At 38.0% G+C, this 20,195-nt stretch overlaps 1 protein-coding gene across 1 annotated transcript in view; it reads right to left on the bottom strand.

Annotated features, from left to right (window-relative positions):
- LOC122812921 (chondroadherin-like) overlaps positions 1-8,261 on the bottom strand; it is a 61,326-nt gene extending 53,065 nt beyond the window's left edge. The window contains exon 1 of the mRNA XM_044084979.1: positions 7,485-8,261. Coding sequence (XP_043940914.1) covers positions 7,485-7,935 — 451 coding nt within the window. The 5' untranslated portion in view covers positions 7,936-8,261. The remainder of the gene's footprint in view (positions 1-7,484) is intronic.
- Between the last annotated feature and the right edge of the window lie 11,934 nt (positions 8,262-20,195).

The raw sequence follows: 20,195 nt of genomic DNA, 5'->3' as shown, positions 1-20,195 counted from the left end.
AGGAAGACAAAAATGCTTATCTACAATCTTCAGATTTCTTATTGGTTTTAACTTATAGAGGATGGACCTTGTTATTAAAAGAAAATTTTTAACTAACGTAATAATACAATAAAAGGATGAATCCTTCAGAGATTGGCTTTCAGTCAGAGCTGGTTACTATTGAGAAGAACTTGTTAGATAGAGGGTATACTACTTCTGACTTAGAGAAGCAATGGCAAGATCTTGCCCTCCTGAGGGAGACTAAAGCCAAACCATATTATAGTCCACATAGCCTATCTGATAATGTAGTAGGTGATAGTAAAATGAGGGTTACGAAGATTCCTATGTATTATTCTAGTGATACTGGCCATGTTACCAGACTCTTCCAACATTTTTGGCCTATCTTATTAGTTGATGAAAGCATAGGGAATATAGTTGGTGACATCCCCAGATTTAGGTTTAAAAATCAAAAAAATTTGAAAAGACTTTTATGTACAAACCGTCTGGAAAAGGTGGATTTTGGTCATACTGAACCTTGTGGTTCTTGTAATTTTTGTAGCTATATTAATACTACCGAAGGATTTTTTCATCCAGATTTAGGTAAAAATTACTTTTTTATGGGGTATTCATAATTGCATGACTCCACATGTGGTTTATTTAGCTGAGTGTGACTTCTGTGGGGCGTTTTACGTAGGGAAAACCAACAGAATATTACGTGACAGAATCCGGGAACATTTGTATAATATAAGAAAAAATTCCCCTAATAATGCACTTTCTAAGCATGTTAGTGATCAAGGACCACATCACACTTTTAGATTTAGGGTTATTGAAGCAATAGGAATAAGTATAAGAGAAGGTGATGTGAGAACATACACTGAATACAGGGAAACCTGTTGGATTATTAACCTGAAAGCAGATAGGGGAAGGGGCTTGAATGAGAGGGCGTCCATTAAGCCCACTTTGAAAAGAAGGAGGCTGCATAAATGAAATGAATTTATGTTATTCATTGTTATATATATATATATTTTTGAGGTTAGAATGTTTTTTGTGATGAGTATTATATTTGTTTTTATTCACAAAGTTGTATTGTTTTATCTTATTTTGTTTGCTTGTTTTAGTCGTTTTTATCTGCATATGTTAAGTTTATAGGTCATAGGTATACTATGGTTATATTTCTTTAAGAATATTTGATTAGTTGATTGATTCTAATTGTTTCCTTATTCAGCTGTATATACATACCATCTGTGGTTTTAACATTGTTATAAGGTCTGAAGAAGCTCCTAAGTGAAAGCACTTACCTCTAATATATTTATAAATAAACCTGAGTTATTTTATGTTATTCATTTATAGTTTTATTTTCGTTATCGTATCAGATATTGTTATATGTTATAGACTTCTGCCTAGAGCAATGTGCACTGTGGTAGCTCCATAGTGGGACTTGATATATTTAAAGTTTTTAACTAGTTTATGTTTGTGGTTGTTCCTGGTCATATCTACTTGCTTGGAATTTTGTTCTACCCAGTTGGTATGTTGGCACTGTGTCCCTATCCACTTTTGTACATAACAGTGAATGTGGTCCACTCCTCCCTCCATCCATCCATCCTCAACCCATTTTCCCATTTTTGCACATTGGGTCAGGGTATGACTTCCACAGTGACAATCATCTTGAGTCAAGGTTTACACCACCAGGTGGCTAGCCCTGCTGTGGTAGTTCATTCGTACCACTCACACATGCACACACTCTCACCTATGGCCAATTTAGAGTGTCCAATCCAACTACTGCATGTCTTCAGAATGTGGGAGGAAATCAGAGCACCTGGAGAAAACCCACATGACTGCAGGGAGGACATGCAGACTCCACACAGAAGGCATCCCAGCCAAAAATCGAACCAGACAACCTATTGCTGTGAGGCAACAGTGCTAACTGCTGCGCCATCACCATCACTCCTCCTTCCATTCTGCATTTTAAAGGTGGGAATGTCTGATGCACAATGTGGCTGGATCACACACACTGACCAGCATAGCCTGATATTGCAACTGCTTGACTTGTGCTTGCTCTGTGTGACCGTGTGACACTGTTACACTGTACTACTGTTGTATGCTTATTAGAGCTCATAGTTCCTGACTAGATATCACTGCTTCACCTGCACTGTTAGATACAGTGCCTGATACTGTCTGAGGGGTTGCTGATGATTACTGCCATTTGACCTCACTCTCATACGATGATGATGTGCTTTTCTGTCTCTGCTTGCTGTGTGTGCGTGTGTGTGTGTGTGTGTGTGTGTGTGTGTGTGTGTGTGTGTGTGTGTGTGTGTGTGTGTGTGTGTGTGTGTGTGTGGTCTCACTACAACACTATCCTGGGGCTCCCGTATCTGTTTCCTTAAAAGCATTATTATGAAGCATACATCAGGGTAAAAAAATCCTGCAGGCTGTGTCAATATCATATTGGAGTGTCTGTCAGACAGAGGAAGTAGACATTTAAGCAGGCCAAATGCAGACTCTGGGATGCTCTGGATTTGTGGGTGTGCAGTATAGAGTGTGGCCATGCCCTGCGGATTCTGAAGAGGCATCATAAATCAGGACTATAGTGAGTATGCAGCATCACTTACAACAGAACATTAGCCTGTGGGTGGTTAACTACATTTGGAGCCATTATATATGTATACAGCTGTATACTGCAGGGTTAGCCACATTGATTCCATTTACCAACTGGATGGCCCTGGGGAATTTCCATATGTAGGAACTTGCAATATATGTGCATATAATGATCATGTGCACTGTCTGCGTGTTGTGTAGACATATTGGTTATGATCCCAGATGTGTCACATGCACCACCTGGCACTTCATGGAATAGTAACCCTTCTGATTCCAGAACTGTTGTGATGGTGGATCAGATGCAGACTCAGTTATTACATACATGCAACAGTGGCACTACAGGAAGGTAAACAATGTCAAAGAAGGTATGCATGGTAAAAGCTCTCTCCTATGGTCTGACAAAACTTCATATATGGTTTTGCACACATAGAAGCATTATGACTGCCACTTGCTAAGAATTCTGGATGTGGAGGCCTGTGAAATGTCCAGTACGCCCCCTGTTGGTCTCAAAATGTCCCTGTAACCAGAAGAGAAAGAATTATATATATCTTGGGCTCCACAAGTATAGAAAGGCTATGCACTTCTAAACACTCTGGGTGTGGGTAGCACACCCTCACTAAGGATTGTAAAATGCTCTAATCTACTTTAAAGTGATCGATAATCTCCTGGTCAAAAAAGTTAGGGTATGCCATCCACTAGCCGCAATGTTTCCATTGGTTAGAGATTCTACCCTTTACACTTGAGACAAGCTGCTGTGCTGATACTTAACAAATACTGCTGTATGACAGAAGCCAATCCTCCTAACTTCCCTCTGCACTTTTGTGCACTCTGGAGTTCTGATCACTGCCTGACTAAGTCTAGCTGTTCATTACCATTTCCAACACAAGTGTACACTGTTATGACACAAGTTGTCTAGAAATCCCAAGCCAAGTAATGAATATGAGAAATGATGTATAAAAGAATAAGGTTTGTAAAAAATATATTTTTAATAAAACCATTGCTCTTTTTAATAAATGCTGTTGGATCTTTTCTACATCTACCTTAGCAACCAACAACTCAGACGTATTGCACCTTGGCTTTATTTAATATTTCATCCAAAAGATGGTATTTCATGAATAAAGCATGCCTTACCCTACTCTGCAATGTCATGTCAGAACAGGAAAAAATTAATTCAGGTACTTGGTGGGGGAACAGAACCCACAGCTTTCTCATCTTCCAGGATCAAAGACAAGTACACCTGTTAAGGCACTGATGCACAGGAAGAGGTATAATTTCTTGACACTGCTGCAATAATATATAACAAAGGTGTTGGGATTTATACATCATGGTTTAATTTATTCCTAGGTGCTCTGGGCTGCTTATGATTGCAAATCCACACTAGATACACACATCAGCCTATCACCCCTCAACATGGGTGGCCACCTCAGACACCTTAACTTAACAAACCAACTCAACATAGAACTCCAGGTTTGCCATGTAGTATCGATATTAAGAAATGACTTTTATCATTTGTAAATTCATTTTAGCATTTTGAATATTTGTGTTACTTTTTGTTATGTTTGAGCTTTGCGACTGCATTTCAAAAACTGCTGCAAATCTGTTAGTATACATTAATGCCCTTTAAATACCAGCCTAATTTATAAAGCAACATTTTATCATTTGGCATAGAGACTTTTTTCCTGCAAGTATGTACTCTACGATGCAGAAAGAAGGACTACAGAGGCCGTAAATCTTCAGATATCTCTCAAATCAGAAAAGTGATGATACTTGGGGAGCCTAGGAGAGCAAACGAAAAGCAAGCAAAGCATATCATTGTGATTACACAAGTTTTTAGTGAAATGCTTCTTTATGTACTGAAGGTATGCAATCAAATGAATGTTATTATTTTGGATTGGACAATTCTGGACACAAGTATTGACATCACTCCATTCATCTAGGGGAATAAAGGTTATGAACTGCACATAATAAAATTTGCATTAGATGTAGTAGTTGCATTGCACAGACAAGAAATCTGAGTTTGAAGTCAGCATTTATTTTCCATATATTAGATCTAAATGAATGAGATTATGAATGCAGGATACTGTTATGCCGTATCTATTGTGATGTTGATTTAATATTTTCTTTCCTTAATTAAGACTTGCACAGTAGGTATATTGTCTATAGGTTCATAGGTTCATAGGTTCATACTAGGCTATCTGCCCTAGGGCATTTATAAGCCTAGCCAGAGTGTGTGTGGCTTTCACCACCCCTTAGGATGAGAATACTATACCCATTAGTTTGCTGTGCCTCTGTCCAGCAGAGATGATTCCCGGGGTAAACCTATGATCTCCCATCCACTCGTCAAGATTTCTCTTGAACAGAGTCAGTGAGGGGCTCTGCCTCACATGGACTGGGATTCTGTTCCATAGTGTAGGGAGTCTCTGGGTGATGAATCTGTCCCTCCAGCACGTCCTATTTATATCCGTGTTGAGGTTTAAGTCTCTTGCTCTCATGGCTCTGGTGGATTTGGATTTTTTGAGGTGGAGCATGTCCATTAATTCCGGGTTGGACATGGCCTTGTATGTCAGGCACAGATCACCTCTGAGCAGACGGTATGCGACTGAATAGAGCTGGAGTTTCTTCAGTCGGGCATCGTATGACATATGTTTGAGCCCCTTTATCCTTTTGGTGAGGAACTTTTGGGGTCTTTCCAACTGCTGCAGGTGTCGGGTAAGGTACATTCGAATGGGGCGTTGTACTCAATCATTGGTCTGATAAGTGAAGAGTACAGGGGTACAATGACCTCTCCTGATCTGGATGTGAATCCCTTCATGATCAGGTGGGCAATGTAGAAGGTCTTCCTAACCACTTTGGCAATGTGAGTGTCAAAAGAGAGGTTACTGTCAACTTGGGTCCCCAGGTCCCTGATAACTTCTTCCGTGTTTAATGGATTACCACCTATGTGGTAATTAGGGGTTACCTTGTTTTTCCCAAAGGGTATGACTATACATTTTTTGGCATTTAGCTTAAGGCCATGGCTCTGGCACCAGTTATCCATTTCTATGAGACCTTTCTGGAGGATGTCTGTGTCTGATGGAGTGTCAATTATGGTGCCCAGTTTGCAGTCATCTGCAAATTTTGTCAGCCACAATCCCCCTATGTTTGCCTGCACTTCAGAAAAATAAATGCCGAACAAGAGGGGGCCCAGGACTGAGCCCTGTGGGACACCGCTCATGACCGGCTTAGAGTCTGACATGGCACCATGTCTTCTGAAGAGCTGCAGCATATTGAGTTTTTTGTTTGTTTTATGAATTTGCTGTGGCATCAGAAATGAGCTAAGTTGCCTACATTTAGTAAAGCCTTGCTTGAGTCTAATTATGATGGCTGCCAAAAAAGCAATTACCAGAAAATGGAAATCAAAGCCTAGACCAACTTTACTAGAAGTAGTGAATATAGTAACAAAGATAAAACAACTGGAATTCAACCTTTAGAAAAGGAATGGAGCAAACTACAGAGAAAAAAAAAATGGGAATTGTGGGAACAATATATGCAGAGAAAGAATGAGGTTTAAGTGGTAGGATTTGAATGAGCCATATAATGCTTAACTGACAATGACGGGATAGATTATAAGTGATTTATAACGTTTGCAACTACAGTTGTTTTAGTGGTGTCTGTGATGTATAATGTTTGCAACTAAAGTGGTATCAGTGTTGTTTGTTTTTATTTATATAAGTGTAAGATTGCCTATGTCATACATTATAATTTAATAAAGATGTTTATTAAAAAAAAGAAATTAGCTAAGTGACACGCTAAAAAGAAATTCGTAAATCTAAGTCACATGAAAAGATGGTAACAGGCAAGCTAAAGCTTCTTAACTCTTCAAGATCTGTTGAATGATCCAGAACATTCCAAATCATCATTCCATTTTGGAAACAGGAATCAGGATATATTGACTTAATGTAACTGGTAGATCCTTATGTAACCTGCATTTATGACTTTCTTCGATTTGATACTTTTTTTTTCTGATCTAGTGATGATGTGTGTTATTAAAACAGTCGTTAAACATACGTGTACTTTATGATAAGTAATTTATGCATAATAGTTTTCTACCTTGAGCAGGGATATAAGCATGGAGTTGAAATGTGTAATGCAAAATCATACTTAGCTACTTCTGTAGAAATCAATATGTCAGTAATTTTATGTTGTCAGAGGATTGCTTCTCTTTCAGTCATGCAGGTATATAACTCATGCAGAAGTGCATTGTTTTTTCTCTGTATTACAGGCAGTCTGTAAATATGAAACATCTTAAAAACTTGATTTTGATTCCCACAAACTCCAGTCATATAATATAAAACATTTGAGCATATCTGCAGTGAACCAGAGCTCCCACAATAAAACAAAATGAAAAAAGAAAAACTGGCAACTGTGACTAACCTTATATTGCTTTTAACAAAGTAAAACATAAAATGTCAACAAAGTAAAACATATTAATGGAATACAATATCTCTTAGTATAGCATTGATATAGCTGTTTGTCTGTGTGTGTGTGTGTGTGTGTGTGTGTGTGTGTGTGTGTGTGTGTGTGTGTGTGTGTGTGTGTGTGTGTGTGTGTACACACACACACACACACACACACACACACACACACACACACTAACACACATGCAAACACACATTCACACACACACACATATATATACATATATATATATATATATATATATATATATATATATATATATATATATATATATATATAGAGTAGATGCAGATACTGGAAAAATTAAATTGAAGATTAAAGAAAAGGCTGTAGCAATATTTAATATCAAAGAGGCATAAGTTATATACGTTCTAAATGTATATTTCTAAGTTTCTGTCTAAAGGCAGCACTTATTTTTAAAAAAAATATTTGTTTGGAAGGATAGCTCTTACCTGCTGGAATTGCACTAATGTAGTTTCTGTCTAAATATAGATACTTTACAGCTGTGAGTCCCTCAAACATGTCAGCACGTACTGTTTCAAGAAGATTGTTACGAAGATAAACATACAAAAGGTCAGTCGGTCCCTCAAATGCTCCCTTTTGAATATCTTGCAGGCCACTGTTCTGAATCCAAAGGGAGCTCAGGTGTACTAAAGTGGAGAAAGAACCTGTTGTCAAGACAGACATGCTGCCGTTTTCTACCTTTAGTTTTTCTGCACTTTTGGGCAACTCACGGAGGAGTTCCTCTAGTGTCCTGTTCATGCAGTTGACACGAGCGTATAGCTCATTGCAGTCACAGTAATTAGGACAGTGGAACTCTGCAGAGGTGTTCACAATAATAAGAGTTATTCCCATGCAAAATGCAGTAACTATAGAAATGAAATTCTGCAAACAGAGAGCCATGATATGCCAGATCCAAAACTCAACAACTAAAGTTAAATCAGAAGACAGTTGCAGTTCAGCATGAGACGATAGCTCACTGTAGTCCTGAAATTCTTTCTGCCATGGTGACAGAAAAAACACACTGGAGGAGTAAGTCCTGTGCGCAGATTTCCTGCTGAGTATGGAATTACTTTGCACAATAAGAAAAAACTGATAAAGGAAGGAAATGGGGTTAGAAAATGTATACTTCCATTACCATCTAAGATTTTGTACTCATAATTTCCCTTAAGCACAGAGAAGTATGCTCACCCCCACTGCTTCATTCCAGTGGAGTAAAAACGTTAAGTATTCTCAACAGGTAATAAAAAATCTATAGTACTTTATAGACTATTTGTTGTGTTAACTTTTTCATACATCTCAGCAGCACTGCTGAAAATCTTTACATTTATGAGTCCCAGAAAAGTGTTTTAACTAATCTGGTAAAACAGTATTACATTTTGGTAACGTTTTTCTATGAAATGGTACAATGAAACTGTAGAATTCTTTCTCACCATTTCAAAAAACTGTTCTTAGAAACTCATTTCTGAGTAACTACATCAGACAGCATAGTAGCTAAAGCAGATTTTATTTACAGACAAAGCAGAACATATTATTTTTTCCTAAAGAGTTTTTTCAAACAGAATAAATGCTGTGTTCTCTGATGATAAGATTGTGTTATGAACTGAAGTTTATAGTAACTGTTTAACTTTGCCTGGAAGTCAGTGACAGACCAGTGAGCAAAGTAACTTCACCAGACCATATTCACAAGATGTTTTAAATGTTTTAAATGCCACAAACCATGACATGCATAGCTAATGGTGCATAAGGGGCTTAGTGCATAGCCCTTTAGCCCACCTCAGTCACACCACACTGGCCAGTACATTGTGGAGTTATCTACATGTAGTCAAAGTTCCTTCAACAGAGAAATATTGGTGCCAATTAAAGATGGAGGCTAGCTGACTCATTGTCATCATGACTATACCCCATGGCTTTAAGTAACCTGGAAATGTTTTAGGGTACATCGAAGCTGCAACAAGCTTTAACTTTAGACAAGAAAGGAGCCAGAAGATTCTAGATTCAATGATATGATAAGCAGTAAAGGCTGAATCATGGTCACCAAATATAAAAAAACCTTTAGCCCACTTTGACTAATGGTGAATAATGCACTTCTTTGCAAATGGCAGTGACTTTTGATCTCATACACAACAGCCAGAAGTAGAAAGCATGATTCTTTTCCTGGCATTCTTACCTGCTGCTTTGAAAGTAATGTTAATGAATTTCTGAAGCATTTGCTGAGTTGGCTACGGATGACGTTTATCTTTCTGAAATGAACCCAGATGTTCTGAGGCCGAAGGCCTACTTCTTCTTTTTCTTCTTCTTTTGGCTTTTCCTAGTTAGGGTTTGCCACAGTGGATCGCCTGTCCGCTCATGAATGGCAGTGGAGTTTTACGGTGTTGAGTTGCCAACCCGGCACCCAACCTCCAATGGAAGGCACATACACACGCATGCACTCACGCCTAGGGCCAATTTAGAGCATGAACAATAATATATAATAGTCTTAGCTTGCTGGAAAATGACATAAGCTAAAGCAAATGTCTTTCTAACTTATTTCTTCACACTCTACCCCTCTAGTAATAGATTTTTTTCTAATTTTATAATTTTTTTACCTTCCACATCTGTCTTTTCTTTTCAGAATGCCATTAATAATACTAGTGAAGTAATAACAGGTTCATTCCCATTAATATTTAGCTGGGAAATTGCTGAAGAGAAAAACAATATTCAAGTCTCTGCATAAGATACCTTCCAACTTTTGGACAGTTATTAAAAACCTGTGATGCATACATCTGGTTGCAAGGAAAATGCTATTCACAATTTCCAGTGAAAGCCATGGAGATGGTTGACATTTCACTATCAGCATGCAGAACCATGGTCAATACACTGTTAATTGTACATTTGATTGCTGACATGATGTAAACTTGTACAGTAGAATATTCCTCTGTTATGTTACATGTAGGTTTTTTCAGTATTTCGAAACCACAAAGCTGAAAACCCAACCACAACTCATAAATTTGAAAACACACAACCACAAAATTCAAAATCCCGCACCTACGCTACACATGCAGTACACACATAAACATGCACAAACCCCCCCCACAATCAAACAAATACATCTAAACTACATGTAAGCAGAGGGGAAGCCCCCCTGCACCCCCCATGTGGGGGGCTGCACCCCCCCACACCCTCCCTATTTATATATTCTAACTCCGAGATCACACAAACAGAAACACAAACGAAATTCACACACAGACATATCTTACAGTCCCTCAAACACACACACATAACAGTCATAACACATACTTACACACACTAAACCCCTAACCAACATACTTACACACACAAACTTACCAAAACTAAACCAAAACATCCAAATACCGCACAACCAGTAGCAGAAATTCATAATATCCGTGCTTCAGTATTTCAAATTTACAAAGTGGACCCATATATATATATATATATATATATATATATATATATATACATGTGTATATACATACCCATACATATGTAAAGCCAAAATTATTTTCCAAATAAATGTATATAAGTCGTGCGTGGCGGTGGTTATATTTCACTGAACTTAGACCAAAGAACTCAATACTTTATGCAAGTTCTGTGGCACAAGTCTAAATATTTAGGTTCATAGGTGAGTACTAAGCTAACTGGCATTGTGAACCATTTTAAGCCTAGCCAATTATCCCATGTGAGATTCAAACCCAGTACCCTGTGTCTTAAAGGTAAGCATCTTAGCCATTATGCTAAACTATACCTATCACTGTTGTGCAAAAAGACTTGACTGACCAGATAAGTTATGTGTGGGGTTAGTGATGAACATAAAAAGGATTGCTTCACTACTTGAATCACAGTGATTTTGGATGTAAAGTTGGCACCACTGTATCTCAACTTATAACTTAGAAACAAAGGAGAAGAAACCCAGTCTGTCTATAGGACAAGTGATAAGGTTTCAAACTAGTTAAATGTTATTCCCCAGAAGCATGTTTTACATTCTAGCTTTAAAACTGTTTTCTGCTTATTAGGCAAAGCCAATGAACATTTCTGTTGAAAAGTAAGGGATTAGACATCTTCCAAAAAAGACACACCAGTGGCAGCATTCTAAACTGGGTGTAAGTCACAGTTCTGACAATGTACCAAAAACGCCCATCTTTTCTGGTAAAACATGAATTATATTGAAAAAGATATCTATGTTAAAGTAAACATTTTCTCAAATATCCATAATAATGTGAAATTTCTCACTTTGTGATTAAACTGCAGCTTCAATGAACACATACCATGCCAGTCAACATTGTTGACTGATTAGACTGCATATTCAGTTTATTCAAGGTTGTAGGTTCTACCTCTGTACAAGGCATAAGTTCATATTCCAGTGGTGAAACTGTGATACATCAAAAAGGAAGTGCTGTAAGATGAAAGCTGCTTTTCTTGATGAGATACCAAAAAAATCCTGCACTGGTGATACATTAGGCGGATACTGAAGTCTCCCTAACACCTGATAGAGACCTGCAGCAAATTTTATTAAAACAAATAAAAATGACAATAAAATAAGAAACTCAGAAAACACTCAGCAAATCAAATACAACCCCCCTTCAAGACCTAACTACTGTTTACAACATTATCATTAGTACACCATTACCCCTGCCCTATTTTACTGTCCCTGCCCCTCATTCTTTCTCCCTCTCTCTTTCCCACACTCTGTCTCTGTCACCTTTCTACATCTGTCCAGAGCCTTCGTCTTTTCCACATTATGGGTCTATATACACATATCAATGAACCAAAAGAGCTAACACTATACGTTTATAATTCTCTGATCAGAATATGCTACCTACATTACATGCATGCAACACAATGCATATTTGATAAGTTAAATATAATCTATATAACTGGGCCCCTTTTTAGTTCTTTAAATGTACAACTAAACATCAAGGGAATATACTCTGTTTGCCATAGCTCATTCTTCTGTATTCCTTTTAACAACTTCCCAAACCTGTGGTTTAATATATATAAATATCTTAAATTGTATGCATGCAGAGCTGTCCGCAATGCGTATCTGATTATGTTAAATATAAGAAAAAACAAAAGAGCATAGCTGTTGGCCAAGACTGATATTCTACATCCCTTCATGCAACTCCCAAAATCTCTTATTTATCCTGTAATCAATAAAGAAATGCTCTTAGGTATCTGTTTATTATATGTATTATGTAAACAAAATATTTTATATTTAATCTGTACCGGATTTATTTTCGGTTTATTGATGACTTGGTAATTATTTGTAAAGGTGGACAAAGTCAAGTAACAGATTTTGTTAAAAAAACTGCATGAGAATGACGAAGGAACAAGCTTTGACGGATTGCAGATAGGTAATGGGGTGCATTATCTGGATGCAACCATAAAAGGAATACAAAGAAGATATTTAAGAACCAGTATACGTAGAAAATTCAAAGAAGCAAATTTTGTTCTACATGGAGAAAGTTGCCATCCCCCACACACCATAAAATCCATTCCATACGGTGAATTCCTCAGGGTGAAAAGGTTATGTAATGACCTGGCTGAAGCTAAATTAGAGAGGAATGGAAGCTTCAAAAAATGTTGCATTAGAAGTTATAATGAGGAAGATGTAAGGAAGGGAATGGAAAAAGTTAATAGTGTGAGTAAAAATAAAAAAGTTACAATAGAGAGAATAATGAACAGGAACAGCAACAATATAACAGCAATATAATATTTTACATCTACTTATACCCTATTCTCTGAATAAAGGTACAGATCAAGTTAAATATTTTTGGAATATGTTAAAAAGGAATGTAGATTTTTTTACAAAATAAAAATATAGGCTTCTCCTTTAGGAGAGGTGGAAGCATAAAAGACATTTTGGTCCATGGCAAATTTAGGATGCCTATAATAACAAAGACTAAGGAAGCAAATATTAGGGGGACATTAGCTTGTGGCAAATGTAGTATTTGTAAATATATAGTGAAGGATTTCACAAGTATTAATGGAAAAACATTTCAAACTAGTGGAACATTTAATTGTAACACGGAGGGAGTAATATACGGCTTAAAATGTCCTTGTGGTAAATTTTATGTAGGGGAAAGTAAGAGACATTTCTCATGTAGGCTGAAGGAACATATAAGGGATATAAAAAAGAACAGGCAAGCTAGCCCTACAGCAATTCATTTTAATAAGTGTCACAATGGGAACTCGGAAGGGTTGCAAGCCACAATGTTAGATAGAGTGGAAATTAATAATTTTATGACTAGTCATCAAGTGAAATATTTATTAAGAAGGAAAGAAATCTATGTTAATTTTAAAGTCTGATACTATGTGCCCTAGGGGCTTGAATCAGGAATGTATCTGGAAATGTTTGCTTTGAGCTAGAATGAACATTATGATTGTTTGTTTTATTTAATTGTTTTATTGACTAATTACATTATGAAATGGGTATAGGAGGGGTAAAGCATATGAATGTATACTCTGTTAAAGGCTGTATTAGCCGAGGCGCTAGAGACTTGAGACTTTTGTATTTTTTTTTTATTTTTTTTAATAAAAGTAATTTTGACTTGGACTTCATTGGCCTGCTGTGTGTGGTCAGACTATTCCAATGTTTTTGTGAAGTGGTTCAACCTTATTATTGATGCTCCCCACAAAAAATTACAGATCCCAACTCTACAAACCATAAGCAGTCATTACAGGTTCATAGGTCATAGGTACTTACTAGGAGATTGATATGTGAGGATCTTTAGAAGCTTGGCCATACATGACCATGAAGTTTTTAGCTCTCCCCTTATATGTTAAGTATGAATAACCCAGAGATGAGCAGAGCATTTACATGTTGCCCTATCCATTATGGACAAGAGTGTTAAACTGGGGTAAATTCGTAGTTATCCATTTAGCAAGATTATGTTTGAATAGTATAAGAAAAATATTTTGGTTTATGTGGAGAGAAAGACAGTTTCAAATAAGTTTTATTTTCTGTGATACATATATATCCCTCCAATGTGTTCTATTTATTTTGAAAACAAGCTTTAGATTTTTGAGTGGTATTTATGCCTTCACTGGACTTGCAACTGTGCAGAATGTTTGAAAGGATAGAGTCTATTGAGATTCTGTATGAGATGCACAGATAGCCCATATGATGTAACAAAGAGCATTGTGGACACTTGTGTTGTGTCAAATGTTTGGATACTTGCATACCAAAGAGGCCATTATACTCAGGAATAGGCCTGCTGACTACTTAATACCATGGAATGATCACATCCCAGGACCTGAATGGCGTCCCTGTAGTAATAAGTTGTACAATGCAAAAGTAATTTCTTAGAATAATATATAAGTAATGTGTGACAATGTGAGGGGTTGCCATCTATGCCAGGGAGAAAAGGGCAGTGCATGTGTAACATATGCCAACATAGTTTGCTGATTTAAACAATCAGTATCAATTTATAAACAGCAGTTACAGCTTTACCATGGAGTAAGGGGGTCAGGAACCATTCCCAGAGCTCTTGGTCAACATTATATTGTTTACATACTCTTTCAAATATATGAATAAAACTATCAAAGTCATCCCCCTCAGCAAATTGTGGAAGAAATTTACTGACCCTTATTTCTTCCAGGGTCCAGTTATTCCCTTCCCCATTACCTCCATGACCATGATGAAGGGTTACCATTTCTCTCTCATGCTGGTACTGCTTTTTCTTTAATTCAGCCTCCAAATGCCACAGTTTCTCTTTGGTCTCCAAATGCTGCAGTCTCTCTTCTATCTCCAAATCCAGCAGTCTCTCTTTGGTCTCCAAACATTTGGCCTCCATTTCATAGGATCATAGGAAGTTACTAGGCTATTGGCCCTGAGGCCCTTATAAGCCTAGCCAAGAGTTTAGCCCATGCATAGACAAATCAGCACCTGATGCCCCTGTCCAGCAGGGATACAGGTGGAATCCCAGGGATGTATTTTCTATTTCCCATCCAGTTATCCAGACTGTGCTTAAAAATGGTGTAAAGAGGTACTCTGCTTGACTTGGAGAGGGAGTTTATTCCATAGATGGGGAAGTCTCTGGGACACAAATCTGTCCTGCCAGCAAGTCCTATTGATGTCACAGACCAGGTTAAGGGCACGTGTGCGGGTTACTCAAGTGGAGCTTGACTTGCGGATAGGCAGCATTCCCATCAAGGCAGGGTCCAAGATTGCCTTGTATGCCAGACAGAGGTCACCTCTGAGGAGTCTGTATGAAATAGAGTAGAGGCATAGGGCTTTTAGCCTATCTGTATATGGTAAATTTTTGAGGCCCTGGATTCTCCTGGTGAGGAACCTCTGTGGTTTCTCCAGCTGCTGCAAGTGCTTTGCGAGGTACATGCTGAATGGGGCATTGTACTCAGTAATGGGCCTTATAAGGGAAGAATACAGGGATGTTATGACCTCCTTGTCCCTGGATGAGATACCCTTACTTATGAGGTGGGCCATGCAGAAAGCTTTCCATAGAATGGAAGCAACATGGTAGTCAAAAGTCAGGTTGCTATCAATCTGGGTACCCAAATCCTTCACTGCTGACCACATGCTTATTACATTGTCATTAATGTGATAATTTGTGGAGACATCTCTCTCCCCAAAGGGGATAATGATGCATTTATTTTTGTATTCAGCTGGAGCCCATGCTTCTGGCACCATACTGATGCTGCTGCTCCTTTTCTTCAGCTTCCAAATGTTTGGCCTCCAGTTCAAGTCTCTTTAATTCCAGATGGGTTTTAAGTCCTCTGAGGAAAAGGTGAACTGCCTTGTTTCTGAAGACTGCACATCCCCAACACCATACTGGTTGTCTTCTTGGTCACTGGTCCATGATGCAGCTGTAATTAAGGCTGAAATCTTTCCCTCTTTAGTCCAGTTATCATGCACCAGTACTTTGGATTCAAACACCTTTGTTAACTAGTGGTTTGTCAGTTTACCATAATCCTCTACTGACATCTTTGCCTAATATCCCTGACTAAATTAAACTAAAAACAATAAATAAAAATGTTGTGAAAATGAAACTCAGAATGTTTACTTTGTGGCTGTTGAGAGTACACACACCTTCAGTGACAACTGTCTTCAGGCTACTACAAGTTCAATTACTATCCCACCGCTCACCCCAGGCCAGTAATCAAGGAGCCTCAATCCTCACCACTGAACACCTGTGACAGACGGTCACTAAAAGCAGGAATAGATTTACACAGTATTTTAAGCTGCAGCTCTCTGCATCAAGCACAGTTCTCCCAAGAAAACACAGGGAACCCACTCCAGAACTGAGACTAGACTCTCTGTCTCTCCAGATCCCAAACAAGACTCACTTTGGAGCACCATGTCCTAGTTCCAATTAGCTGACACACCCATATATGAATATTTGGTTTTCACACACACACACACACACACACACACACACACACACACACACACACACACACACACACACACACACACACTCCTTGAAAAGTCTGGCAGAGATTTACTAGCTGTACCCCCTCTGTCCAGACTATAAGGGGCCTACAGTGCTACCAGTCAACCACTCTCAGACACTTACAAGAGTATCCAATTATACTGAGAAAAATCAATACTAAAATACATGGTAAAGTGTAACCAATGCAGCCCGGATTTTTTGAGTGGCCAAGGCATCACTAAAATAACCACAAATACTCTCAAGACATTAGAAGTATTCTCTAAAAGACCAGCCTCAATGAAAGGTATAAAAATATTTAACAGTAACTAATAAAATAGAAAACAAGAGAATAGTAAATATCAAAGAACAATAAACATCAGAGTTTCAATCACAGAAGAAATAAGAATAATGCAGTTGGACAGATTCAAACAGATGCAGAAAAACAATACCCAACTAATCTCACTGTATTTCCTGACTGTCTAAAGAATAACTGTTCCCTAGCTAGCTTAATTAATACAGAAAGACAAGATTAGATGTTGAGATGGTTACTTCCACAAGGCAAGGTGATGAGTTTCCAACTTTTAACTAAACTGAACTCAACTAACTGAATTGTGATAACTGTCATAGATTTTTATATCAGGTTCCAAAGAAAACAAAACAAAACTAGCAGCTGTGTGAGTTCCATTCTCTCAGTGCTGGTTATGGAATGACATCACATTTGATCACTTGACTCTGGTACAATACACACTCAGAGCTTTGCTAAAATCTGTTTCAGTATTTGAAAATTATAGAACAATTTCAAAAACTTCTACTCTTCCCTTCCAGAATTCTTTGTTTAAACATATACATTTAATCAGTTATAATAACACTGTTGGTACATTTTTAACACAAACATCTGTACATGTCAGTGTGATAGTCAAATGACACAACATTATTTACAAAACTCCAACTAACTATGCTGGCATATGTTACACATGCACTGCCTTATTCTCCCTGGCACAGATGGCAATACCTCACATCATCATACCATAGGTAGTCACAAATCTAATGTATGCATTGTCATCACATCGTTTTGCATTCCCAAAGACTTTGTGCAAGAGAATATGCCTGTCCATGTTATTGGTCCTAGTTCATGCCAATTTCAGCTGGTGTTGTTGATAATTCCATTGCAAAAACCTGTTCATTATCTCTTCAGCATGAGTATGATACTCATTAACACTACATATCATACAAATTCTTAAATATTAGCAATAGGATATGTTCCCAATCCTGTACTTAGGGTGGCAGCTATCATATGCTAAGTAAGAACTTTCAGTCAAGGGTTTCTGGTAAACAGTTACCGTTAAACTACTGTCACTTGACTTGCATACTGTAACATCCAGAAATTTCAAATTTTGTAAATCACAGTTCAAGGTGAACCTCATAGCAAAATAAATGTCATTCAAATAAACTAAAAATTCATGTAGCTGTTCCAACCTCCCATCCAATAACATTCAACAATCATCTATGAATATACTCCATAGGTTTATCTTGGACAAAAATGGATCCATAGAGGCATTATAAATATGTTTAATTTCCACATAGCCCATATATGAATCAGCATAAGTGGGTGCAAACATAGTACCCATCACTGTCCCATACAATTGTAAAAACATTCCTCACCAAAAAAAAAAATCTTTACTAGCATCATTTCCAACAAGCTTAACAAAAAAAAAACGAAGTCACTTGGGTAAAGCCGGAATTTGCATAACCTATATTCCATAGCTTTGAGCCCCTTTTGATGGGGAATAGAATTTTATAAACTTTCTACATCAAGTGAGCACAATATAGTATCTGGTTCAAACAGTTTGGTTAAAGATTTCAAATAAATTTGGGTATCCCTCAGCATTGTTTGTACTAAATCTAACAGAGCTTAAGCAAAACTCTAAGTATTTAGAATAGGGCTCAGTAACAAAGCCATGGTCTGAAACAGATTTAATTATATTCAGGAAGCTTATCAACAACTTAATAATAAGAAATGTTATGTTAAATTAGATTTTAACCCAGACATGCTGCAGGTGGATTGGACACTCTAAATTGGCCCTAGGTGTGAGTGTGTGCATGTGTGTGTGCCTTCTGTGGAAGGTTGGGCGCCGGGCTGGCAACTCGACACTGTAAAAAACTCCAATGCCAATTATGAGCAGACAAGGTGATCCGCTGTGGTGGCCCCTGACCAGGAAAAGCCGAAAGAAGAAGAAGAATAAGTTCAAGAATGGCAATGGTGCATTTTCAAGAGATTCTTTAGAAAGGAGTGTTATTGACTGTGATATTAAGAACCAGCTTACCATAAAAGTATCAGACAGACACTATTTTATTCATTGCCCAAAATTCATAAAACTCATGAGACCAGTACCTTCACATCCCATTGTTTCATATCATGGGTGGGGGGACAGGGAAAATATCAAAGAGACAGGGAGATGGGATAAGGTGAAGGGGATGGGTAAGCATGTGATTAGTGTTTCAGGGATGGCAAGTGCATTGGTGGACGAATTGAGAAGATGGAGTAGTGTGATAGACAGGGTGCTGGGCAGTACTGTGTGGGAATCATTTTGGTGGTAGGACTTTGTAGTACTACCTAACATGTTGTCCAATTGTTTACACACCTCTCCATTACCTACAGATAGCTCTGTTGTAGTCCTTCAACATTAGTCACATAATATCAAGTCAGTTCAGGCAAGTGCATAGATGAAGGAATACAGTTGTCAGTTTATCAGGATGGTAGTAGTAGCTGAGGTCAACTGCCAGACCTGGGTGTCTGTGTGTGTCATTATTGCACTGACATCACCATATCACACTTCATGCTGGCCCAGGTGGGACTGAGCCTTGAATTGAGCTTGTTCCTGCATGAAAGTGCATCGAGATTGGCAACCTTCAAATCAGGATGACAAGTTTTTTTTTTTTTAAAAAAGGAACCCCCACCATCCCTTGGTGCACAGAGTTAAAACCCTTACTGAAACCCAGATGACCTGCATTCCACTAACAAGCATGGGAGCTGTAAAGAGGTGGTGGAGGAATGGGATTGACATAGTAGACAACTCACCCATTCTGGGCAGGAATGTTTCTCACTGTGGTGACATCCAATGGGACCTCTGGATGCTACAGTCCATGGAGCTTGGACCAGAGGGAAATGCTGTTGCTTCTACATGCAGCATAGGTTATAAGGCAGTCATTGGAAAACTCACATGCTCTTGCCTTCAAAAACTGCTAGCACCAGCACATTCCACAGAGTTGCCATGAGAAAGGTATGTGCTCCTTGGGGACCAAGGGATGGAGCCACTATATTTGCACAGATGTTCAGCTCTTGAGGACACAAAGGTTGTTCCTGGCCCATGACCCCATATAGGAATGAATGTGCCAGTTGATTATCAGATTGGATGTCTGGTAGACAGGAAGGGAGTAAAAAAAAACAAAAGTAATAAATATATTTTTCAATAAATGAAAGAATGGTCCACTTTAATGGTGGGGGTGTTCAGTAGTGGGAAATGTAGTAGTGGTAAGGGCTAGCAGCAGCACTGCATCATAGGTTAGGGAGAACAAAAAAAAAACAAAATGAATGCTGCAAAGGTAAATCCAAACCTTTTTAATGTCTTAAAATCAGAAGTCTTACTGCTTTTATTCACCACCATTGAACTTCATCAAAAACAAAAAAGGGAAACGTGCTTGATCCCTTCAAGCAGACTGCTGATTAATAAAGTTGTGGTAGCTTTAAGACCAGTGTAGTTCTCAAGATTTACA

Source organism: Protopterus annectens, chromosome 10.part0, assembly GCF_019279795.1.
Source record: "Protopterus annectens isolate FY-2018-M chromosome 10.part0, PAN1.0, whole genome shotgun sequence".
Classification (NCBI taxonomy): domain Eukaryota; kingdom Metazoa; phylum Chordata; order Ceratodontiformes; family Protopteridae; genus Protopterus; species Protopterus annectens.
The sequence above is the reverse complement of the archived record's forward strand: the minus strand, read 5'-3'. Positions and strand labels throughout refer to the sequence as shown.